Genomic DNA, 25305 nt, shown 5'->3' on the forward strand with positions numbered 1-25305 from the left:
GAACATTTCTTCTAGAATGAAGCCAAAGTATACTCATTGTCCAAGAACTTGAAAAGCAAAAGTCAAAATGACTAATCACCATTCACTATCCACTCCAATTGGAGTAATTAAATTCTATATAGATCAATGAATTCATGTTTCAATTATAACATCTTTTTCTTGTAGGAAATTTAATAACCAAAAATATGCAAATTGCTTGGGAATGAGCATCAAACGTGAAAGGTTTTCAAAAGTTTTAGATTCTTTCTTATGTAAGAAATTCTTTTGACTCATTCTAACTCCTTAAACAAATCCCTCTACTTTAATTATTTTATCAATCTCCATAACTCAGGTTTTTAATTATGTGTTTATTTTTACTAACTACTCTTTTCGTTCCTTTTTATTTATCACTTTTTAGAAGTTATTTGTTCAAAATTATCTATCATTTTGAGAAAATTAAAAAAAATTAACTAAAATTTTTTAATTTTACTCTTATATTTATTAAATACAATAATTTTTTATACAATTTCTTAAAACTCATCTTATTACTCTCCTCACTTTATTAGATGAGATAAAAGATAATTTAAATAAATGTAGATCGACTTAGAGAGGGAGTAGCTAGTAAAGAAGAGGACAGTGAGCTAATTTTTTTTTTCTTTTTTACTATTTCTTTTTTGATGAGAACCAACTTATTTCTTAGTTGAATGTTGCATTAAGTCATCAACTGTCACAATTTGCAATAGGGAAGTTGACTTGACAATGCCAATATATATATATATATATTCTCTAATTTGTAGTCTCTTTCTTCTTTTTGGCAAACGCCCATATTCTCAAAATCATTTTTGAATTGTCCAAAGGCCTTAGCTCACATAGTCAAGTTCACTCAAGAATGTCTGCTTCACTAGAATTCAAAAGGCTGTTTTATTTATTATTCTTCAACAAATTAAGTTGAATTATTTAGAGATAATGAGAAGATCAATTATGACTAGTTGATGCCCCCATTTTGGGTTCATGTAATTTTTTTTTTTTTACCTCGAATTAGAGAAAAGGGAAGCTTGAATAGAGAGATTGTGTTGAGGTTTTGAGTGACTTCTGATTCCCAAAATCAAAGCTCATTAAAAAGGTCTAGCAGATTGAAAAGTGATCGCTTTGATTTTGATACACTATCAAACAGCTTTTGAATGCATACTTTCATGGAAGTTGAGAACATATCAGACATGGATAGTCTTGCTTCACTTTTCATTAAAAGCTAAAGTTGCTGAAAATACTTTCTAGATCATAAAAAGAGTAGTGGTGAGTGCGTTTGGAGGACTTGACTTCCAATGTCGAATTTTGACTGGTTCGGTTTTCAATAGGTTGAGTTTTAACTTTTGGCTTGTTCAAAGTTGCAGGCTTGAATGCCAAAAAGGCAAGCCACCTTTCAAGAATAGAAGGAGCACACCAAAATTTTCAGATTTCACGCAGATGATCTTAATAGACTGTATTGTAATGTAATCAAATTTTCTCCTATAAGTTTATAAAAAATTTGATTGTATTATATTGTATTATGGTCCATCAAATATAGCATAAGGAAATATGAATGATAACAAATGGTTTGGGGAAAAAAAAAAACCCACCATAATAAAGGAAAATTGAAGATCGTAAAAGAACTAAATAAATAAATTATACAATTTGACACACTAATCCATTAAATAAATCATAAAAATTATAGTTTTTATTAATAATTATGTGGATCCTAATTCATATAATCATAAAAAAATTAATATCATTAATAAATAAATATATTTATTAAAATATTAAATTATAATAAATATATAAACTAATTTATAAAGGGTAATTATTATACGCGGTTACTCAACTTTATGAATGTTTTCATAAAAATTATTAAATTTTAATTTTTTTTTCATAAAACTAAATTTCAATTTAATTTCATAAAAGTTTGTAAAAGGAAATTAAAAACTTTCATATTAATCTGCAAATCTGTTGATTATTTTATAAATAAAATTACTTAATTAATGATTATTAATAGAGAAGAAATGAAAAAAGGAAAGTGATTTGATGGCGATGAGTCGCTAAATGCGTTTTATGCATTCTATTTAAAAAAAATTAATAAAATATAATAATTTTATTTATAAAATAGTCGACAAATCAGCAGGTTAACTTAAAAATTTTTAATTTTTGATGATAATAATTTTTATAAAATTAAATTGAAATTCAGTATTTTTATGAAAGAAATTATACTTTAATAACTTTTATGAAAATACTTATAAATTTGAGTGATTAGGCATGATATTTATCAATTTATGAGCCAAATATAAATTTATAAATGAGCTAAATCAATGAGTATATAAAATTTAATATAATAATTTTATTTTTTAAAATATTATAAATATTTTTTTATAAATTTAAGTTTTTTATAATGATGTAGATATATCATACAGTTCATAGTATCATAATTTTCATTATATCGTAAATAATTTTATTCATGCAATATTCTTTATTTCTTATTATTTTACATATTTTATTTATTCATTAAGTTAATCAGTTTTAATTAAATTAAATCTAGAAAAGAAAAGGTTTTAATTAAATTGTATGCAATTGCAGCACTCTAATCACATAAATCATGATCCTTCCCCACCCCCCACTCAAGCCTAGGTCCTTCGATTATTCAACGAGTGGTTTGTAGCTACATTTGGTAAACCTGGTGTAGATTTAGCGGCCAAAGATCAAATCAAAGAGACAACTGAATCAAAAAATGGCAGCCACCAAATAAAAACAAGACAAATATAATATACATACCATAGGATATTGTAATTGAGAAACGTAAAACACAAACAAACAAAAAAAACCATACAAAAACCTTGATGAAACCTTTATCTTCCCTTCTTGGGTTATGAAATGATAGATTCGTTGACTAAAGAGAAGACACAAAGATGGTCATCACATTTAGAAGGGTATGTTATTTTCAGAAATATTTCGATTTGCAGGAGGCATTCAAACACCCCATGCCACCATGACTTCATCATAGTTCCCAAAACTAGAGTTTTATTGACTCTTGTTAGAGGGCAGTTTGATATTTAAGTTACACCTACCAAAGATTACTCAATGATGCATGAGTAACCTTTCCCATTGGCTTGATCTATACCCACGGCATCCAAACATGAGACACACGCCATTGCCAAATGACAGTTCCTACAAAATGTCTAGTAGTTGGTGGCTGAAATGCACTTCTATTACATACCAAAAAGATTACAGGACTCCTTCCGTTCTCTTTTATATGGTCATAAGTCGTAAGCTCAAGGTAAACACCTGAGGTTTAAGTTTTCCCAAAAGGTCTTCGTAGTTCCTACCGACATTATCACTCCTCACCCCACTTTCCCAGATTATATGCACGGTTGCACACGACCAAAAAAGTCAGCAGAAGAGCTTATAGAAAAGAACTGCTGATATTGATGATTATAGACAAATGCGAGAGAGAGAGAGCATCCACCTTCATTCAAGCAATTTGCATTCAGACTATGTAAAGCCACAGAACCTCACATGCAAAACATGAAAAGCAATATTATACAATTACTTCGCCATATCACTTGGCATCTGCCAAAAAAAAAATTAATCCATTAGGTCCATGACAAGGAAAAGTTGCATCCACCTATACTCCAGTCACCACAACCCACCCATCCGAACCAATACCTCAAGCGATCGTTATAATGATGGCTAGTGGCTAAGTTGCTGAAAAATGCACCAGGTTTTAACATCTGACTGGCTTCTACCACTCGACAGGCAACAGAACCCATGCGATCTTCAGAATTTGATTCCCATTTCAACTCACAAAATAGCAATCTGATTGAAGGATCAGGATATGATGAGGATAGCTGTTCAGGCCCCAAATTCACAGAAGTGACTATCGTCTATGCAATTACAGCACAAACTAGACCTTAATTCATCATCACATATCATTTTATCATATTCTAGTAATACCATTAAAAACTTGTTAACGGTACTTGTATATCAATGTTGACTGTCCATAAGATCGGCGAGAGTTATCTTCCCACAGTTGCCAGTGTCTATCCTATCAAACTTCAGGCATATCTGCAGAATATCCTTCTCTGAAACCTTTCCCATCTCCTTGAGCTTGTATATCACATATTCTGATTTACTGGAGAAAAAAATCTATCATTAGTGGTCAACAAAGACAACATGATCTATCTAGCCCTGCTTTAATTGAAAACATCACAGCATTGTAAATTGCAGATGAAATGATAAAATTTCAGACAATGTATAGGAATTCAGATAAAGCAAAATGAGAATGATATGAATCTCCATTTGGATAGATCAAGACTTGAAATGAAGCGATGTTGGAATTTAACATTATGTTGGTGTTCTATTACTTTACCCAGAAATCCAAATCCACCTTCATTTTGAATGCATACCTTTCCAAATGGACAGAAAGGAATGCAAGAAAAGAGAAGAGGATAGTAAAACATTCTAAGAACCAGAATATCAATTAGAATCCCAAGACATTAAGACAAATAATTGAGTATCACAGAAGAAAGTTTAGACAGAGTAAGAGTTGACAACTAGCAGCAAACATGACTAGGGAGGAATAAGATTTCCCAGTTCCTGCCAGATGCAATATTAGAATCCATCTTCTCATTAGTAATAAACAGAAATTAAGCTATAAGGTCGAAGAAACTACAATTCATATTGCCTTAAAAGAAGCAAAACACCAAAAGGAGAAGAATAATAAGGGAACAGATCATCACAAGATTTCAAAAGGAATTCCTGATTAAGAGAGATTAAAAGGATGCCAACCCACCTATATAACTGAAGCATCATATGAAAAGCCATTATGGTCTATTAATATGATAAGGCAGGAAGAAAATCATCCAAATATATGGTCAACGCTTTTCTAGAGTAGAAGATTTCTTGAGGTCCGCAAGGTATGTGACAAACAGAAGAAACAAAAATAACTTTTTGTTCCAAACATTAAACCGTGTTAAAACAGCAAATCAACTGATACACTCATAGTCAGTATGTTAACCAATTTCAGTGCATCACTTGAAACCTACTGGGTGTCAACACATTTACCTCTAATACCATTAAAAAAGTTTTGGGAAATTGGTATTCCTATTCCACCATTTAGTTTTCACTATAAATGTTGAAAATTTGACATAAATTTTTGCAAAAAATACACATTATTTGCACATGGTTTTGAATAGCAACAAACTAAAAAATTTGATGATGCTTGGCACTCATGAAATTTTTTCAATACTTGCACTTTAGCACTCTTATTTTCCATTCTTACCACTTGATTAATTTGCTACTAGGATACTATGCCAAAATTATACCAAAATGGCACCATATTGGATATTAGTTGTAGTTTCTGCAAAGTGAAAGATCACTTTGATATTTAATTTTGGTTTGATGCATATTAACCTCAGATAGGTATAGCTGTTCTCCACGAAATGAACTTCATCTCTTCCTTAATTTTTTATAATGTTTGATTGGTTTGAGAAAAATAAATAAAAAAACAACGATTTTAGGTTAGGAATTGGGGTTAGGATTCAAACAAGTTGGGGCAGGACAACATGTGGCCTTATTGGCAATTCCCAGTGCCCACAAGATGGGGAGGGGATCAAATTGCCAGGGTTTAGGGTGTGCCAATGAAAAGAAGTTTACTCCCAGAATGGCAGAACTTCATCACACTGTCTTTCTCACTTCATAATTCTCATGTATAGAGCACATGACATGAAGTCCATCATGTTCCTGAACAAGGGCTAAGACAGAACTTCCAGGGACAGCAAATACATAATTGCTTGTTCATTGGCTTTAGAGCATCTGTATCACATCAACCATCCTAGATTTTACAGGGAAGGAACCGAAAGTACAAAATGGGGAAGTTGTTTGGTGTTTGAAGAGATAATTTGGGCTGTAGCCAAGAAACCCATTATTGATCAAATCGAGACAGATCCAATTCATTGGTAAAAGAAAAATCTACCTGCCTGCAATATGAAAAAATATATAGACGTGGCTGGCTTCTGCACCACCAAAGTGACCGCTTGAGTTCTACTAAATGTAATACAAATGCAGGGGAAAGTTAAACCCATCAACGCAAATATCCTAAGTCTAGTAGCAGTAGTTCTTTCAGATTTACAATAAGCAGCATTTGCGAGGATCTTACAGTTTGCACAGGATTCTGCCATGTGAACAAAATTAATTACTTGCAAGCTTTGTCAGAAGGCTACCAAGAATATGAAAGAAAGGCCCATTTCCAGTAAACCCTCCCTATATCACTCAATTAAAAGGAGTATTACATCCCAAACAATCATTCCTAAGAAAAGAATCCTAATGAAATAAGCCAGGAAATTGGAACAGAAAAGTGAGATAAATGGGCAAATATCCAACAAGATCTGATTCTAGAAAATTTGCTACTTGTTCTGGTTTAATTTTAGAACAAGCTCTGAATGATAAAAATATACAAGAGTAATATACACACTACATAAATCAATATTCAACATGCAACAAAATATTTTAGGGTACAAAAAAAAGCATCTAAAGAAGTATAAGATTGTACAGGAACTATTATCTTAATCAATGAACATCAACAAAATAATCCAAAACATATTTTTAGTATGGAAATGTGTAAAAATATTCTTACAAAGCATACCTTACAAAGCCATTTTGGTCAATGTCAGCAGCAAGAAACTCAGAGACAGTCATGTTTTGGCCAAGCACCCACTTTGCCATCCTCCTATGACGCTTATCCACTCTTGCCTCAGCCAAATATAAAAATGCTCGAGCCACTGCAAGGGTTGACACAAGCAACCAAATGGAAGCAAAAATACGACCTGTCAACGACCTGAATGCTCTGTCGCCATAACCAACAGTTGTAACTGACATAACAGAGAGGTAAAAAGAATCCAACCATCCAAGCTTCTCGACAAAATGCATGACACCGACACCAATTCCAATACATAGAACCACTACGCATAATGCCAATGCCACCTTCATCCTTATCCTCATCCTTCCTTTCTTCACATCAATTATTACAGAACCAGCGGCTTCCATATCAATTCCTCTCTTAACATTCCTTAATAAATGACTCTCTTGCAAATCAAGCACATAACTAACCATCCCAGAAAGCAAAATATCAATAAATCCAAATCCAACCAGGACAAACAATATAGAAAACAATTTTGTGGCAGTGCTATTTGGAGTGATATCCCCATATCCAATAGTGCACATTGTTACAATACAAAAATACAAGGCATCAACAACTGGATGTGTTTCATTTCCATCGAAATTATCACGATTCAACCAATATATTACCACGCCCAAAGACAAATATAATAGCAACAGAACAAAAGCTTGTCGAACTATCGATTGTGTGGCAAATTGAGGTTTGGGTATGGAAGGATGGTGAGTATCATTGATGGCAGCCATAGCTGGTGCTGTTTTGGACCTGTGGAGATTAGTCTTGGTCCCCGTATAATTGGGGTCGATCAACCAAGACTGTTGCTGCTGCTGTTGTTGCGGTAATTCTTGAGCGATTGCGTTGAGTTCTGGATTGGAACACGACTGTTTTGGCGAGTTGAGAGAGAGAGTCAAAGCCTCAACAATGGGAGAAGCGTCGATAGAAGAGGCTGCAGAAGGGCCAAAAATAAGGCGTTCTTTAAGTGCTGAAGGTGTAAAAGGGATAGGTAGAGAGACTTCATCATGCTCGGGGAGAGAGGAGAGCAGCGACAACGGTTGCGGCGGCGTTCTCCGCCTTGGGCTGTGATATGACAGCAGGGGCTCTTTCTCCATCTGGGTAACCAAAAAGGATAAATCTTTGGTGGTTTTGGAGGAACAGGAATAGTGAGGTGGTGAAAGAAAACTAAAAACTGCGTAGGATTGAATGACACAATGACGAATCAGAGAATTGCAGAGGCGACAAAGGTTGAGAGATCAAAAGAGAAAGCATACAAACAGAAAGACAAAGAGACGGAGAGTGGGCGTGTCACATGTGCGTGGTGTTATGCTAGGGAGAGATGGAAAGACGAGGGAGTTTGATTCGGCCTTTTTGTTGCAGAGCCATCCAAGGAGTTTGGAATTGGAAGGCTTAAAAACGATGATTTAATGAGGTTCAGATATCCGCAAAGACTATACTTTTCGTCTCGTCTCTGCTGAAATTCAGAGGAATACGTTTTTCCACGCGCGGGTGATAAGTTGGGTCCCCTTCTAGTGACCAGGGTACCGTCGCCGTCGGACTTGCACCGAACATGTGGCTGTGAAATGACAATTTTTAATGTATATATGAAATTAACTTCCGTGGAACCTGCTAGCTGGAATCAATATAACCACCCAATAAATTAGCGAAATTGCCGCGGTCATCCCATGACCCTTTTCTTCACTGAAGTCAATGTCGCAGATGGTCCAGCAATTTGGTCATGCTTGAGATAAAGAGGAGCAATTACAGAGTAATTTTTTTAAAGGATATACTTGCAATAAAATAAATAAAATCCTTATACTCTAGTTGAATGGACCTCGAGCTAAGCGAGCGTAATCAGTCAGAATAAATGATAAATCCAAGTCATCACATTCATAGATTGGGATACCATTGTGGAATGGATATGATGCCCTAAGAACCAAATAGCGTTGATACCCAAAAGCCACCTTTTGTGAAAGGCTACTCCGTCAAACAAATCCCAAATCTTAGCGGTTTTATCACCCTTTAAATTGAGTAATTGTTTTTTCTCACTTACTGGAGGCTGGAAAGAAAAGGGTTCAGTTTCACCTAAGAAACTAAGCTAAACCAAAGCAAACATACAAGAAAAAAAAAAAATATCTACTAAACCAATTCTACTATCACATCATCGCCAGTCCCACATCAAGAGTAGAATTGAACACAAAGTATTTTTTCAATCTTTCAATTTCAAATGCCAAACTAGGTGGTTATCAATACCATTCAGATTTATTACTTTAGCCAAAGAACTACTCGATATAGATTGATAGGACGAGGACAAAATTTGGAACTACAAAGCCACACAGGAATTCAATTATATATATCACGACCCTCAAAGTATTTGTCCACAAATATAGTACGGAACAAAAACAGCACTGCGTCTTCGTAAAAGCAGAAGTTACATATCTGAGTTAATCATCGTCCTCTAGAACACTCCTCCGCCTCTGGATCTGTAGAATGACATAATCATGTATCATAATCATATGAATGCTGCGGAGTATAAAGAATTTCTCCTCTTCTTTTTTTTTTTAAGTGTTTTTTCATGACTTACTGTGACTTTTGTCTGCTTGGTTGTCTGATTATTAATCTGTTCCAGTAATGAAATGAGCCTCTCTTCAGAAACCTGGAAAAATATCGAACAATAATATGAGCAGTTTTCAGTTACAGGTTCTAAATAGATTATCTGTATTGCTGCAATATATTAGGCATGAAACAAAGTGCAACCAAACTGCAATAGTTCACTTCTTACCTTCTCAACTATTTGACCCATTTGTGCAGCTCTCAGTATAACATCTTCAACACCCCTAGCCTTTTCAGGTTTAACTAAAGCAATTCGAGCAACTGCAGAGATTGTGTCATAGCATAGCAAACAGAATTGTTACAATAATTTACAGGATGAAAGAAAAGATGAAAATCAAAACACAGGTAATAACAGAGTTGGTTCCATCATTTACAGGACAAAATGAAAAGTGAAAAATCAAAACATGGGTATTCTTCGGCATTCAACAAAATAATGAATCTCTGCTGCAAAATTCAAAGAGATTCTACAATGGCTAGCTATGTGTTGCCTTTTAACTTTTTATGACTTCAACCACAAATTAGACTCAACAATGCCGAGCATTATTCTTTTGAATTTGCAGATCAAGACCAGCATAAAAATTCCACAAGAAGATGGTAGATTTACCAAAAGTTAGTGCAATATAAGATTTAATCAGTGCAATATAAGATTTAACTTTGCAACAATTGTTAGAATCATTCATCCAAAAAGTGGTTCACACAAATCTGATCAGTATGTCAACACCAATTGATTTTTTGTGTCAGCATGATTGTCTAATGTCATTCATGAAACTTGATTTCTAATGAATCCCTGAAGCACACTTGAAGTTAGGGAGATATTCCCAGATTCATCACAGTTCACCACCAAATCTTATGCACAGAGAGGTGTAGGAGGAAGCAGAGTAAACGATCAAAATGTAAACAGAAAGGGTCCCTTCCAAGTACAAGCATTCAACAGTAACCCAAGATAGCAATGCACTAATACTGGTTTCCCTTTAAACTAGGATTTTATCCAACTTTTCACAGGAGCAGTCTAAAAACCTAAAGGTATCATCAAAACATAAACCTTGCTACACCACAATCGCACAGAGTCCCGCAGAACCAACTCTATTCTCTCTTACCAATCTAAAAGAAGAATAGCTGTATATGAGACATTGAACGTTAATTTATATTTCAGATAAAAAATGCATGCACATCAGTTTTCTGCTTAAATTAAAATGCAATATAGAATGCTAATAAAACAAAATTATGGACGAGTTTCTGCTTCATGCCTGCATGACCATAAATATCCAGATATAAACAATTTCTTTGATACGCATATAGTATCACTACAGAGATGTCTTCAACTAAAAGCAAGGAGGGAGAGGAGGAAGGAGTCAGCAGCCAAATCAAATAGTTTTTATTAAAAATCAAAGAGGCCGGAATTCATCGAGTAGGCACAGTTGTATGCAGGACTAGATGAGGAACAAGCTGACAAAACCAAGCAATAGATGCTTAATGAAAATTTGAAGAGAAATACAAGGGCATCATAAAGTTCTTCCTAGTGAAGTTCATAAAAAGGCATTTTATTTATCACAAACTAGAAACAACACAATCTTTTTAACCACATAGATTTCGGATAAACTTTACTCATTCTCTAAACTTAATTGTAACAGTAAAGTCCTTAAACTTTAATTTGTAACATAAAACTCCCCCAACATTAATTTTATTAACATAAAGTTCTTTTTTACTTACAATAACCAGTTTTACGGTTAAAAAATTAATTTAACATATTTTAAAATTAAAAAGAAAATTAAAAAAGACTTAAATACCCTTCAACTACCCTTAATCTCTACACCTCTTCCATCCCCACCCATTCTAGCCCCCTCTCTCACCTCACCCCTCTCAAACCCTGATCAAAATCATGAGAAGGCTTAATGGCTTCTTTGCGACAGGTAGGAGGCCGCACAGGTGACAGAGAGGGGCTAGACTATATTCCATAAGGTTCCTTACGGCGTCACATTGGTGAATCACGACAAGCAAGAGGCTGCTTCAGGGAGTCACCTCGTTGTGGTCCAGCCACATGCAATTGCTGGATGCTCTGATAAAATGGGGATGTCAGCCAAAGAAGTACCACAGCTTGCCTTCACATTGGTGAATCACGACAAGCAAGAGGTTGCTTCAGGGAGTCACCTCGTTGTGGTCCAGCCACACGCAATTGCTGGATGCTCTGATAACATAGGGATGTCGGCTGAAGAAGTATCATAATTTGCCTAACATTTCAGGGCTTTCTCGTACCAGGTGGGTGTGGGTGTGGGTGTGGGGGTGTGTGTGTGTGTGTGTGTACATTTAGTGGGCAATACCCAATAATGGGCAATACAGTTGGATTTTGGAGGTGTGTGTCAACATTCAGCGGGCAATATGCAATAATGGGCGATACAGTTGGATTTTGTAGCAATTGTGGGGAAAGCGTTGAGAGCGTTCCTTCTATTCAAACAGAACGCGAGTATCAAAAAGCCCATCAGGTTGTTCTGACAGCTTCAATCAAGAAAAACTTTAATCTTATCAGCATCTTTCACAGCGTGTTTCAATTCCTTTGGGTGTTGAATTAGAATATCCAATTTATTAAATTTTCACCCTCCTTTTGATTTTAATGGTGAATTTTGATATTGTAAATTGATTCAGATTCTGATTGTAAATTGATTCAATATGTCTTGAAATTATGTGATTTTTGAGATTATATGATTGTAGATTTGGAATTAATTCTATCGAAAGATTTTGGATTTAGCTTGTTTTGAATTATTTTGAGTTGAATTTGAATTTGGGTTGTTTTTATTTGTGATGTATTCTTGCTAGGAGATCAAATTGAGAAACAGAGAGTATGAGAGAGACAAAGGGGGTATTTGAGTCATTTACTATGTTATAACAGATAAGAGTTGCGGAGATGAGAATGTTAAGGTGGATGAGTGGTCATACTAGACTAGATAAAATTCATAATGAGAGTATTAGAGAAAAGGTAGAAGTAGTGCCAATTGAGTATAAGTTGAGAGAAGGGAGATTGAAGTGATTTGGTCATTTGAAGCGATTTGGTCATTTGAAGCATAGACATACGGAGGCTCCAGTTAGACAAGTAGAGCACATTAGGTTAGAGGATAGAAAAAAAAAAGGGGTAAACCTAAACTGACTTGGAGGAGAGCAGTACAACATGACCTAGAAGCATTACATATTTCCGAGTATGTAACCTAAAATCGTTTAGAGTTGAGAAAGAGAATTCATATAGCCGACCCAAATTTTTGGGATAAAGGTTTAGTTAAATTGAGTTGAGTTGAGTTTAGTTGAGTTTAGTTTACTATGTTATAATTAGAAAACTGGTTATTACAAGTCCAAAGGACTTTTATGTTCATTAAATTAATGTTGGGAGAGTTTTATATTACAAATTAATGTTGGGTATTTGACTTCACTATTGCAAGGCATGAAGTTTAGGGACAATCAATGAAATTGATCCCATAGATTTCAATAAACGACATAATGTTCTCTGCTATGATGCAACATCATTGCTTCACAAACAAAGAATATAGCACCAAACGACAGCTAACTTAGATCTACTATAAAATCCACAAATTGAAGTATAAACCAAGCAGGTAATATGCATTTCATGAATGCAATTATAGAGTAACACTTGAAGAAGAATGCATCCACTAAAAAGTGACTGAGATATAAAGCACATGTCTATATATAGAATTTAAAACAATAATTTGAGATGTGAACTGACGTCTTTCTCGGGCTTCCGTAGATAAAATCTGACTAAGCATCATTTGCCTTCGTTCCTCAGCCTCCCTATTATCAAATGAAAGGTGAGGAAAAAAAAATTAAAAAGCATAATCACAATGTAAGATTTACTAGCCTATTTGAATACTTCTGTTGCAAAATCAGAAAACTGCGTTCTGGATTAGAAACCCTGTTTGTCCAACTTTTTTCAAATTTGCTATATGAAAACAGCTACTTAAAAACAATCCAGCCTTTGGAACATGAAAACATTGTTTTCTTAATTTTGAGAAACTACTTTCAAGACACCATTTGAAAAGTAAAACTTCTCAGTTCTCAAAGTAAACAATATGAACAAAAGAAAAGGGAACAGGTTTCCATTTCCATTTTCATTTTCATTTTCAGAAATGACGAAGAGAGAGAAAAAAAGAAAGATATGGTACCCAAGCAGGCTCCACCGCAAAGAAAATTGGCAGAATAGCAACAAATTAAATTTGACTAACCAACCTCTTCGCCTCGTCCTGAGCCTTTTGCTGTTCAGAGCCCTGCTGATTTCCCTGTCCATTCATAAAGCTGAATAAGACCATGACCATATTCAATATATAGCAAATAATAGCCAGCAGACGGCATGAATTTCATGCACAAAAAAATATATATATTGAATCATAATTACCACGCCACGTTGAGCCATGAGCTCCTGCATTCTTCTCTGGCGAATCGCTTCTAATTCCGGATCATCCTAAATATTATGCACAAGAAGAGAAAATTTCAGGAGTCCCAAACTGTTTAACCAAAATGACAGCAAAACAAAGTATCCTAAAGTATAAATGACAAGAGCCAAAACGAATTAAAGAAACAAAAAGGTGATATAGCTCTTGTTTCTTAAGAAATCACCCAAAATCAAAAGCCTTCCCAAAATTAACACATGGAGTCACTTAAAGCTCACAATTAGCAAAACAAACCAATGGCAAAACCCTAATTGCAGAGATAGTAAAGGAAAATTGAAGAAGGAAAGAAAATAACATACCATGATTCGAGCAACCGCAGCTCTTTGCAGAGTTAAGAATCGCGTTGCTGCTACATAAAGTGAATGCCTTCTTCTTTTCTTCCCAGGAGAGAGTGTCCGGTTTAACTCAAGAAGGCTTGGCGTTTGCAAGACGCTGCTTTTTATTAGACATGCTTAATATTTAATATTGAAGTAGTATAATTTTTTTAAAATAATTAATATTGAATTATAATTAATTCACAAATTAAATTTATTAATAAAAAATAAATTAACCTTGATAAAAATAATAAAAAATAATAAATTAACATTTTATTTATACATATACTATTAAGTATTTTGTTCTATAATTACTAATCTTTTATTCACTTGGTAAAAATAATTTCCAATCCTAACATATTCATAATTTAATAAAATTAATATTCATTAAGGTATTAATCATGTTTTATTATTTTCTTATTAAAAAATAATATTTATTAGTTAATAACATGCTAATCACATGTTAATCATTAATAATAATTTTTATATTAAAAGAAAATTGACATTAGTAGAAACCAAAATTTAATGATAATGCTTGCCAAAAGTTATGATATATTTATTTTTATTTAATAATATAATTTTATATTATTTCAAAATACATTATTTATACAAAAATAAAAAAAAAATAACATAATTCTAAAAGAGTTAACAGAGTTTAAAATATAAAAAGGTGGTTTTCTAAACATGTGAAGACATATAAGAATTTTTTAAATATTGTATATAATTAAAATTCAATTTAGATTAGAAGTACTATTTAGATGATATTATTAATTATTTAAAGTCTTTTCTTTTAATAAATTCTTATATATTTTTTGACTAATCAAAATAAAAGATAATTTATCATTTTTAAATTTAATTGTGTACTTTTATATATCTCATTTATTTTCTCTGATTTATAAATTATAGATGTAGTTATTTATGGATAAAAATTCTGAATGCCTTTGTCAAAGGAGAGGATACTGAAATTAACGTATTTGAAATATGATTTTGTTTCTTTAGAAAAACAGCAAATAAGATAGCAACGAATAGATATTTACATATACCTAATTCAATCAAATTATGATAAAATAAATTTGGGTAATATATAATTAAGAATGATAATGGTCCAAGTTTTTGTGGGTACTCAATCCGATCAAATTCTTATGGAATGAGTTTAGGTAATATATAATTGGATTTAAGATGGATTCGAATATGAAATTTAATACCATTATGGATTCAGGACGATTTCAAATTTTACATGTTGAGTATCTATTAACCAAATTCGTTTTTATAAATATTTTATTAAATATAAATATATGTTTTTTATAATTATATTTATAAATTTTATTTTATATAAAATAAAATTGAAATATTTTATGGAATTATTAAAATTTTAAAATAAAAATTATTAATAAAAATAATTTTTTATGTAAATTTTTAATTAAAAAGATAAAATTAAATTAGTTTGAGTATCTTCTGGATAATAATAATCAGGTTTGGGATAGGTTTACTGATTGAAAATAAATTTTAATCGAGTTTGAGATAAATTTGAATTTTGAGAATATTAATAGGGTTCGAATTTAGATATGGTGATTTTCGAAAATATCCTACTCGTTGTCACTCCTATATATATAATAAGGTTTGGTATTGATTCAGATTTAAGAAATAATATCAATTGTGTTTGTCACGACCCAACCTATGGGCCGGACCGGCACTAGGACCTGGGCCAGCCTAAAGCCCCCGAGGCCCGTAGTAAGCCTAACTGTTCATTAACCCAACTCTAAGGCCCATTTGGGCCCAATATCAAGAAAACAAACGGACAGAGTCCGGCCATAAAATGGACTTACCAACGGGGAGTTTTCGACTCACCCGACCTGTAAACACAATAAACAATCCATTGGGGAGCTCAGCTCACCCTCCACATACTCATCAACATAATAATAAATGGGAGCTCAGCTCCCTCATCCAATCCATCAAAACAGACTTAAAATATTAAGTTTACAGGTCCAACATGAATATAATATTACAGACCAAATTCAAATAATTACTGCTAACACATGCGGAAATTCTAGGAGTAATTAAAATTACACAAATATTAATAAACAACCTGCGAAGTAGAAAAGCAGGTTAACTCAGAACAAAATATCCTCCTGTGGCCTGTAAAAATTTTTGAACAGGAGTGAGCGTTCGACTCAGAGAGTAAAATATCAATCTTAACTATAATCTCTATAACTATCTGAAACTAATGCAACCTGTAGAGTGAAATGCAACATACACAACATTTTCACATCATAACATCAAAAAGGTAATTTGGAGCACTCACACACCCTGTAGTATCAATCATAACATATGGGAGCTGATCCCCTATACAGCTCTCTTAAATCCAACCTGGTGCCAGCGAATTACTCAAGCTCGGACTTCCACTTAATAACCAAATCGAGGGTCCCAGCGAATTACTCAAGCCGTGACTACCCCTCGAAGGAACGGGTCCCAGCGAATTACTCAAGCCGTGACTACCCCGTCCTATCCATAGTCCACACCACATCACACGCACGCCAACGCACGCACACTGCTCCAAATTACCACAACAACATCCATGGTACATCAACAGTTATGAATGCAACATAAATCGTGCCTAGAGTTTAACTACATAAATATATGCATATAAGTGATGCATGGGCATGCTGAACATATAATAATATCAAATTATAATTAAAATTAATATTTTACTCTAAGAATTGAATAAAATTTACTGTGGCGGCTGGGCTGAGGAAGAAGGCTGTCCCGGCTCACCTGACAATCATATTACATTTATTTAATACAATCTGACTCAATACAAATAAAGAAAAAGACCAATTACGTCCTAAGTCGTGCCGAAAATCCGGCAGAGTCTCCCCTATACCTAGGACCTACCCAACCTGCAAAAGGGCTAAAAACGCACTTCTATACTCACAATCCATACATCAACAGTTCAATCATATCACACAGCCCCTCCTGGGCCCATCAAATCAATCATCCATCACAATACGCAAAATTTCAATTTAGTCCTTATTATTGATCATTTTTGCAAAAACTGCCCAAACAAGCTCTAAAAATTATAAAACTTTGCCCCGCGGTCCTTAGCAATATTACTAAGCTATTGCAAAAAGAATCGTAATTTTCTAAGTTACCACGAATATTTTATGGATTTTTAATCCTATTTAAGCACTAGAAAATTACGAAAAAGCAAGGTTCGGGTTTACCTTTGCCGATTCCGACTTTGGGGACGCGCTCGGGACGTCTGACAATGGGGGACTAGCCAAAACCTCGGCCCAATTCGGAGACTTTTCCGGTCACGTCCGTTCGCCCGAAATTTGCGAACCTTCCAATCGTCGAATTTCCGCGAATCGAGGATACCTACAAGAAGCCCATAACACGGGGGTTAGCACATAAATTTTTCAGAATTTTCTAAGCTCATTTAATGCTCGAAATTACACTGCGAAGTTCCGTGGGACCCACCGAAAAACGGTGTCGAAAAAATTCGAAATTTATGTCGCTATAAGCTCTCACGAATGGAGCGTGCTGGTGGTCTCGGTTTCCTCGTGGATTCACGGTTGCCGAAATCTAGCCCAAAAGTCGAAATGGGCTAAAATCTTCCCGAGCAAAAATCGGACAAACCGCTCGATGGATTTCGGCGTTCTTGGTGTCTATGGAAAGCTCTCGCCGAGTAGATGATTTTAGACATAAGACCCGGTCCAATCGGTGGCCGGATCGGTCGGATTTGGCCGGAGAAACTGGAGCGACGCGCGCGCGCAGGGGAGGGGAGGAGAGAGAAAAGAAAGAGAAAAGAAAGGGACGACGCGCGCGGGAGAAGAAAAAGGAAAGGGAGCCGGTTCGATTCGACCGGTCCGATCCGGTCCGGTTCTATTCGGCCGGTTCGATTCGAAATACAAAATTTTGAATTTTTACTCTGCCTCGGGACCGAAAACGATGTCCAAAAATTCCGAAAAAATTTCGTAAAACTCAGAAAAATACGTAGACTCCAAATATATTTTTAGTTTTGCCACGTGGTCTTTAAATTAATTTTTAAAAATCATCAAAGTTTATATTTTCTGAAAATTAAACCCGATTTTTAAAATCCGAAAAATCTCAAAAAAATTCCTAAAATTTAAATAAAATTAAAATATCAAAAATACTCATAAATAATAAAATTTGGGGTGTTACAATCTTCCTCTTACAGTAAAAATTCGTCCTCGAATTTTTACACAAGGCGAATAAAACACTGATTATGCATTGAACAAGTAAGGGTACTTGCTACGCATGTCCCGCTCGACTCTCAGTGCACTCTTCCACCGATCGACTCCTCCACAAAACCTTAACCATAGGGATCTGCTTTGGATCTCACTGCCTCACTTGGTAGTCCACTATGGCTACAGTCGCTCCTCAAATGTCAAGTTCTCTTTAGCTCTATCACATCCTAATGCAGACATGAGAAGGATCAGAATGTATTTCGAGCATGGAGATGTGAAACACTGGATGAACGTGAGAAAGGTTGGGTGGTAGCTCCAACCTGTAGGCAATCGCTCCAAATCTATCAAGAACCTCAAAAGGTCCAATATACCGAGGTGCCAACTTGCCCTTCTTTCCAAATCTCATGACTCCTTCATTGGAGAAACCTTCAGAATACATAGTCGCCATCGCAAACTCCACATCCTCCGTCTGGGTCCGCATAACTCTTCTGCTTCATCGAAAGCCGTCCTCGCCGTTCCCGATTAAAGGAACTACCTCAAGTGTACCGCACTAGGTCTACATCATGCACTTCGCTTCCCCATTTCTGTCCAACACAGGAGACCTACACTTTCTTCCATATAATGCCTCATAGGGTGCCAACCCTATGCTGGAGTGATAACTGTTGTTGTAGGCAAATTCCACCAAAGCAAGCACCTCATCCCATAGACCCTCCAAATCCAAAGACACTCAGCGAAAGCATGTCTTCCAGTGTTTGGATTGTCCTTCGATCGTCCCGTCGTCTCGAGGGTGGAAAGCCGTCTCAAGTTCAATCGTGCCAAGTGCCTCCGCAACTTTTTCAAAACCGAGAAGTGAACTGGGGCCCTCTGTCAGATATTATGGAAGCCGGAACTCCATGCAATCTGACTATTTCTCGAATGTAGAGCCGGGCATACTGTGCCACAGAGTATGTAGTCTTTACAGGCAAGAAATGAGCTGATTTGGTCAAGCGGTCTACAATTACCCATATCGAATCATATCCTCGCGTGGTACGAGGCAACCCAGTCACAAAATCCATAGTAATCATTTCCCACTTCCATTCTGGGATAGGGAGCTCTTGCAGCTTCCCTGACGGTCTCTGGTGTTCAAACTTCACCTTCTGACAAGTCAAGCACTTGGACACAAAGTCTGCTATGTCTCTCTTCATGCCATTCCACCAGTAGCTATCTTTCACATCATGGTACATCTTGGTGGAACCTGGGTGGATACTGTACAGTGTGTAGTGTGCCTCTCGCATGATTTCATTCCTGAGATTGTCCACATCGGGCACACATATCCTAGAACCTTGCACTAGGGCGCCATCATTGGCAAATCCAAACTCACCACCTTCACCTTGTTGTACTCTCTCTATAATCTTCATCAATTGTTGGTCTCTGTGCTGGGAAACTCTAACTCTGTCCCTCAAGTCTGGCCTCACTGAAAAGTGAGCCAACAATGCCCCCTCATCTGAAAGATCTAGGATTGAACCTTGATCCCTCAACTCATGTACCTCCCGAATCAACGGTCTCTTCTTCTCTTTGAAATGTGCGCCAAATCGCGTAAGATTTTCTCGCTCAAGGCATCTGCTACAACATTGGCCTTCCCAGGTGGTACCGATGGTGCAATCATAGTCTTTCGTAAGCTCCATCCATCTCCTCTGTCTAAAGTTTAAGTCCCTCTGTTGGAAGATGTACTTTAAACTCTTGTGGTCGGTGTATATCTCGCACACTTCACCATACATGTAGTGTCTCCAGATTTTAAGTGCAAAGATTACACCGCCATTTCCAAATCATGGGTGGGGTAGTTTCGCCATGCCTCTTCACCGCCTTGAAGCATAAGCCACTACCTTTCCATTCTCGCATCAAAACACACCCTAGGCCAACTCGAGGCGCTCACAATACACGGTGTATCCATCACCACTCACATGTAATGTCAACACAGGGGCGTGGTTAGACACTCCTAAGCTTCGAAACTCACCTCACAATCATCTGTCCAAATGAATGGAACATTCTTCCCGGTCAACTTAGTTAGGAGCCGCTATCCCGAGAAATCTTGTACAAAACGCCTATAATAGCCGCCTAAACCCGAAAACTTCGCACCTCGCTGGATCATGTAGGCCTAAGCCAATCGATTCTGACTTCAATTTTCTTGGGATCCACTTGAATGCCGCTACTAGAAACCACGTGTCCCAAGAATGAGATGCTTTCTAGCCAAAATTCACATTTTGAAAATTTGGCATATAGCCGTGCTCCTCAACGCTCGCAACACCATCCTCAAGTGCCACACGTGTTCTTCCTCGGTCCAAGAGTATACCAAAATGTCATCTATGAATACGATGACAAACGGTCCAAAAATGGCTTGAACACCTGCTCATCGTGTCCATGAAGGTCTTTGGTGCATTAGTGAGTCCAAAAGACATCACCAAGAACTCATAATGACCATATCTTGTCCTCGAAAGCCGCTTTTGGACACATCCTCATTCCCGATTCTCAACCGATGGTAGCCTGATCGCAAGTCTATCTTGAAAAGAATCTAGCTCCTTGAGCCGATCAAACAAATCATCGATCCGAGGAAGTGGATACATGTTCTTCACAGTCACCTTGTTCAGCTGTATGTATTAGATAAACAACCTCAATTACCCAACCTTCTTACTCAAAAATAAAAAAGGAGCACCCCAGGGTTAAGTGCTCGGACGAATAAAACCCTTGTCCAAAAGCTCCGTAGTCGCTCCTTTAGCTCTTTCAATTCACTGGTGCCATCCTGTAAGGTGGCATTGATATGGGGTTTGTACCCTGAACAACATCAATGCAAAACTCAATTTCCCTTCCTGGTGGCAACCCCGAAGCTCCTCGTGAAGACATCCATGAATTCTCTGACAACAGGAACGTTTTCCATGCTGACACCTTCTACAGATGTATCTCTCACCAATGCCAAATACCCTTGGCATCCACGCCTCAACATTTTTCTTTGCTCTTCCGCTGTCATCCACAGCATAGCTAATCTCAATCTGTCTGGCTCGATCAACCACCACATCAAAAGACTGATCCGACATCATGGCCAGGTTCGCATACCTCCTGTCAAGCCCCTTTAGGAATCTTTTCACTTTCATAGTCTCTGAGATATCTGTAGGGGCATATCTGCTCAATTCCGTAAATTCTCAGAGCATATTCATCTACAGACCTGCCATTCTGTCTTAAGGCCTCAAAGGCCCACTGCTTCTGATCTCTGAAGCTTTCTAGCACAAACCGATTGATAAAAAGTTCCACAAACTGAGCCCATGTCAAACCCTCCATCCGGGGTAACACGTAGTCATTCATCCATTGTCTAGGCATGGGCCCCATGACATGCTGCATACACTCTATCAATCTTCTATCAGTCAACTGTAATTGCTTCTTGCTCTGCGAGAATCCGTAAACCGATATGCATCGTCGACACATCATAAGTACCGTGCACCAACTTCTTAAAATTTATGATCTGCTTGTACGGTTCCTCTTGGTGCGTGGATCGCTGCCGTGGAGGGTGGACCATATATCGCGCCATCATGTCGATGGTTCTCTGCCAGACCTAGAGTAAGCGCCATTGGGTCCATGGGACCCTGTGCCATGAAAGACTGTTCTTGAACTGTGGGCAGCTGCTCTTCTACTTGAGCAGCTCTAGGCCTCCTACCCCGCCTCCTGGCAAAGCGCGCATCCTCGTGGCCGACACCTCGTCGGGCACATCCGTTCAGTGCGATGGCAGCTCTCCCGCGTCTACGCATTTTCCTGAAATTCAGCAGCATTAGCCCACAAAATTCAAAATTGCACATTGCACAGCTCTATAGACTCATATTTACACACAATATATGAAGCAGAAACTAGAAGCAAAGACGACAATGCAAGACGAATATGGACCCTATTTTTCCGCATGTGACTCCTATTAGACTTTTCCCAACACTTTAGACAACTTTTCCCTAGGAATCTGAGCCTAAGCTCGATACCACATTTGTCACGACCCAACCTATGGGCCGGACCAAGACTAGGACACAGGCCACCCTAAAGCCCCGAGGCCCGTAGTAAGCCTAACTGTTCATTAACCCAACTCTAAGGCGCATTTGGGCCCAATATCAAGAAAACAAACGGACAGAGTCCGGCCATAAAATAGACTTACCAACGGGGAGTTTTCGACTCACCCGACCTGTAAACACAATAAACAATCCATTGGGGAGCTCAGCTCACCCTCCACATACTCATCAACATAATAATAAATGGGAGCTCGGCTCCTCATCCAATCCATCAAAAGCAGACTTAAAATATTAAGTTTACAGTCCAACATGAATATAATATTACGGACCAAATTCAAATAATTATCGCTAACACATGCGGAAATTCTAGGAGTAATTAAAATTACACAAATATTAATAAACAACTGCGAAGTAGAAAAGCGTGTTAACTCGTAACAAAATATCCTCCGTGGCTGTAAAAATTTTTGAACAGAGTGAGCGTTCGACTTAGAGAGTAAAATATCAATCTTAACTATAATCTCTATAACTATCTCAAACTAATGCAACTTTGTAGAGTGAAATGCAACATACACAACATTTTCACATCATAACATCAAAAGGTAATTTGGAGCACTCACACACCTGTAGTATCAATCATAACATATGGGAGCCGATCCTATACGACTCTCTTAAATCCAACCCGGTGCCGGAATTACTCAAGCTCTGACTTCCACTTAATCTCCATCTCGAGGGTACAATCGAATTACTCAAGCCTTGACTACCCATCGAAGGAACGTGTACCAGCGAATTACTCAAGCAGTGACTTCACCGTCCTTTCCATATTCCACAACACATCACACGCACGCCAACGCACGCACCGCCTCCAAATTACCACAACAACATCCATGGTACATCAACGATTATGAATGCAACATAAATCGTGACGATAGTTTAACAAAATAAATATATGCATATTAGTGATGAATTGGCATGCTGAACTTATAATAATATCGAAATTATAATTAAAATTAATATTTTACTCACAGACTTGTGAAAAATTACCGTGGCGGTGGCGGAGGAAGAAGGTCATTCCGCTCATCTGACAATCATATTACATTTATTTAATACAATCTGACTCAATACAAATAAAGAAAAAGACCAATTACGTCCTAAGTCGTGCCGAAAATCCGGCAGAGTCTCCCCTATACCTAGGACCTACCCAACCTGCAAAAGGGCTAAAAACGCACTTCTATACTCACAATCCATACATCAACAGTTCAATCATATCACACAGCCCCTCCTGGGCCCATCAAATCAATCATCCATCACAATACGCAAAATTTCAATTTAGTCCTTATTATTGATCATTTTTGCAAAAACTGCCCAAACAAGCTCTAAAAATTATAAAACTTTGCCCCGCGGTCCTTAGCAATATTACTAAGCTATTGCAAAAAGAATCGTAATTTTCTAAGCTACCACGAATATTTTATGGATTTTTAATCCTATTTAAGCACTAGAAAATTACGAAAAAGCAAGGTTCGGGTTTACCTTTGCCGATTCCGACTTCGGGAACGCGCTCGGGACGTCTGACAATGGGGGGCTAGCCAAAACCTCGGCCCAATTCGGAGACTTTTCCGGTCACGGGTCTGTCTGGCCCGAAATTTGCAGACCCGGTCAACTGTCGAATTTCCGCGAATCGAGGATACCTACACGAAGCCCATAACACGGGGGTTAGCACATAAATTTTTCAGAATTTTCTAAGCTCATTTAATGCTCGAAATTACACTGCGAAGTTCCGTGGGACCCATCGAAAAACGGTGTCGGAAAAATTCGAAATTTATGTCGTTGCGAAGCTCTCGACGAATGGAGCGTGCTGGTGGTCTCGGTTTCCTCGTGGGATTCACGGTTTTCGAGAAATCTAGCCCAAAAGTCGAAATGGGCTAAAATCTTCCCGAGCAAAAATCGGACAAACCGCTCGATGGATTTCGGCGTTCTTGGTGTCTATGGAAAGCTCTCACGAGTAGATGATTTTAGACTCAAGACCCGGTCCAATCGGTGGTGGATCGGTCGGATTTGGCCGAGAAATCGAGCGACGCAGCGCAGGGAGGAGGAGAGAGAAAAGAAAGAGAAAAGAGAGAGACGACGCGCGCGGGAGAAGAAAAAGGAAAGGGAGCCGGTTCGATTCGACCGGTCCGATCCGGTCCGGTTCGATTCGGCCGGTTCGATTCGAAATACAAAATTTTGAATTTTTACTCTGCCTCGGGACCGAAAACGAGGTCCAAAAATTCCGAAAAAATTCTGTAAAACTCAGAAAAATACGTAGACTCCAAATATATTTTTAGTTTTGCCACGTGGTCTTTAAATTAATTTTTAAAAATCATCAAAGTTTATATTTTAGGAAAATCGAACCCGATTTTTAAAATCCGAAAAATCTCAAAAAAATTCCTAAAATTTAAATAAAATTAAAATATCAAAAATACTCATAAATAATAAAATTTGGGGTGTTACAGTGTTTTTGGTCGAAATTAGTTTTTACATATTGAATATTCATTATTACCTGAACATATTTATATAAATATTTTAATAATAAACTGAATATAAAGTATATATTTTTATAATAATATTAATAATTTTTATATATTATATTTTAAATAAAAATTTTAAAAATTTTATAGAATTATTAAAATTTTAAAATATAAATTATTAATAACAAATATTTTTTATATAAATTATTAATTTAAAAATATAAAATTAAACAAATTCAAGTTTGATTTTAGGTAATAATAATCGGTTTTGAAATAAATTTAGATAATTAATAATAAATTTCAATCAAATTTAAAATAAATTTAAATATTAAAAAAATTAATCACGTTTAAGTTCAAATAAAGTGATTTTCACATATGTCTTCCTTATAGTTACCCCTAATTTGAAATCTCCTTTTTCATTTTGGGTGCAGGTTGGGAGGAGGGCAGGGAGGAAAGAAATGTATCAACTATGAAGGTGATGGTCAACAATTACCATAACATAATACTTCTTCCTTTTTATTTTTTATTTTTT

At 36.4% G+C, this 25305-nt stretch overlaps 2 protein-coding genes and 1 long non-coding RNA gene across 3 annotated transcripts; all 3 read right to left on the minus strand.

The window, feature by feature from the left end:
- Positions 1–3470: 3470 nt before the first annotated feature.
- Positions 3471–8715, minus strand: LOC110661846 (two-pore potassium channel 3). Its single transcript, XM_021820626.2, has 2 exons — positions 6647–8715; positions 3471–4135 (listed from the first exon to the last, which is right to left on the minus strand). The coding sequence occupies exons 1-2, from the start codon at positions 7783–7785 to the stop codon at positions 3988–3990; spliced, it is 1287 nt and encodes a 428-aa protein (XP_021676318.1). The 5' UTR covers positions 7786–8715; the 3' UTR covers positions 3471–3987.
- Positions 8716–8860: 145 nt separating this feature from the next.
- LOC110661847 (uncharacterized) lies at positions 8861–14188 on the minus strand. The gene is made up of 7 exons (XM_021820627.2): positions 14031–14188; positions 13677–13742; positions 13511–13560; positions 13011–13075; positions 9453–9544; positions 9255–9326; positions 8861–9153 (listed from the first exon to the last, which is right to left on the minus strand). The coding sequence occupies exons 1-7, from the start codon at positions 14031–14033 to the stop codon at positions 9115–9117; spliced, it is 387 nt and encodes a 128-aa protein (XP_021676319.1). The 5' UTR covers positions 14034–14188; the 3' UTR covers positions 8861–9114.
- A 9158-nt stretch (positions 14189–23346) lies between these two features.
- Positions 23347–24300, minus strand: LOC131173980 (uncharacterized). The gene is made up of 2 exons (XR_009144331.1): positions 24033–24300; positions 23347–23954 (listed from the first exon to the last, which is right to left on the minus strand). It is a non-coding gene; the product is annotated as an uncharacterized LOC131173980 (long non-coding RNA).
- Positions 24301–25305: the final 1005 nt, after the last annotated feature.

This window comes from Hevea brasiliensis, chromosome 15, assembly GCF_030052815.1.
Source record: "Hevea brasiliensis isolate MT/VB/25A 57/8 chromosome 15, ASM3005281v1, whole genome shotgun sequence".
NCBI lineage: Eukaryota > Viridiplantae > Streptophyta > Magnoliopsida > Malpighiales > Euphorbiaceae > Hevea > Hevea brasiliensis.

Bases quoted from the DNA above. Each gene is read 5' to 3' on its own strand.
- LOC110661846 (XM_021820626.2), bottom strand. From the start codon at position 7,785: ATGGAGAAAGAGCCCCTGCTGTCATATCACAGCCCAAGGCGGAGAACG. The intron at 4,136-6,646 runs GTATGCTTTGTA...TTTTTTCTCCAG, and splicing joins GACCAAAATGGCTTTGTAAG to TAAATCAGAATATGTGATAT.
- LOC110661847 (XM_021820627.2), bottom strand. The intron at 9,327-9,452 runs GTAAGAAGTGAA...ATATTTTTCCAG, and splicing joins TGGGTCAAATAGTTGAGAAG to GTTTCTGAAGAGAGGCTCAT. The intron at 9,154-9,254 runs GTAAGTCATGAA...GTCATTCTACAG, and splicing joins CCAAGCAGACAAAAGTCACA to ATCCAGAGGCGGAGGAGTGT.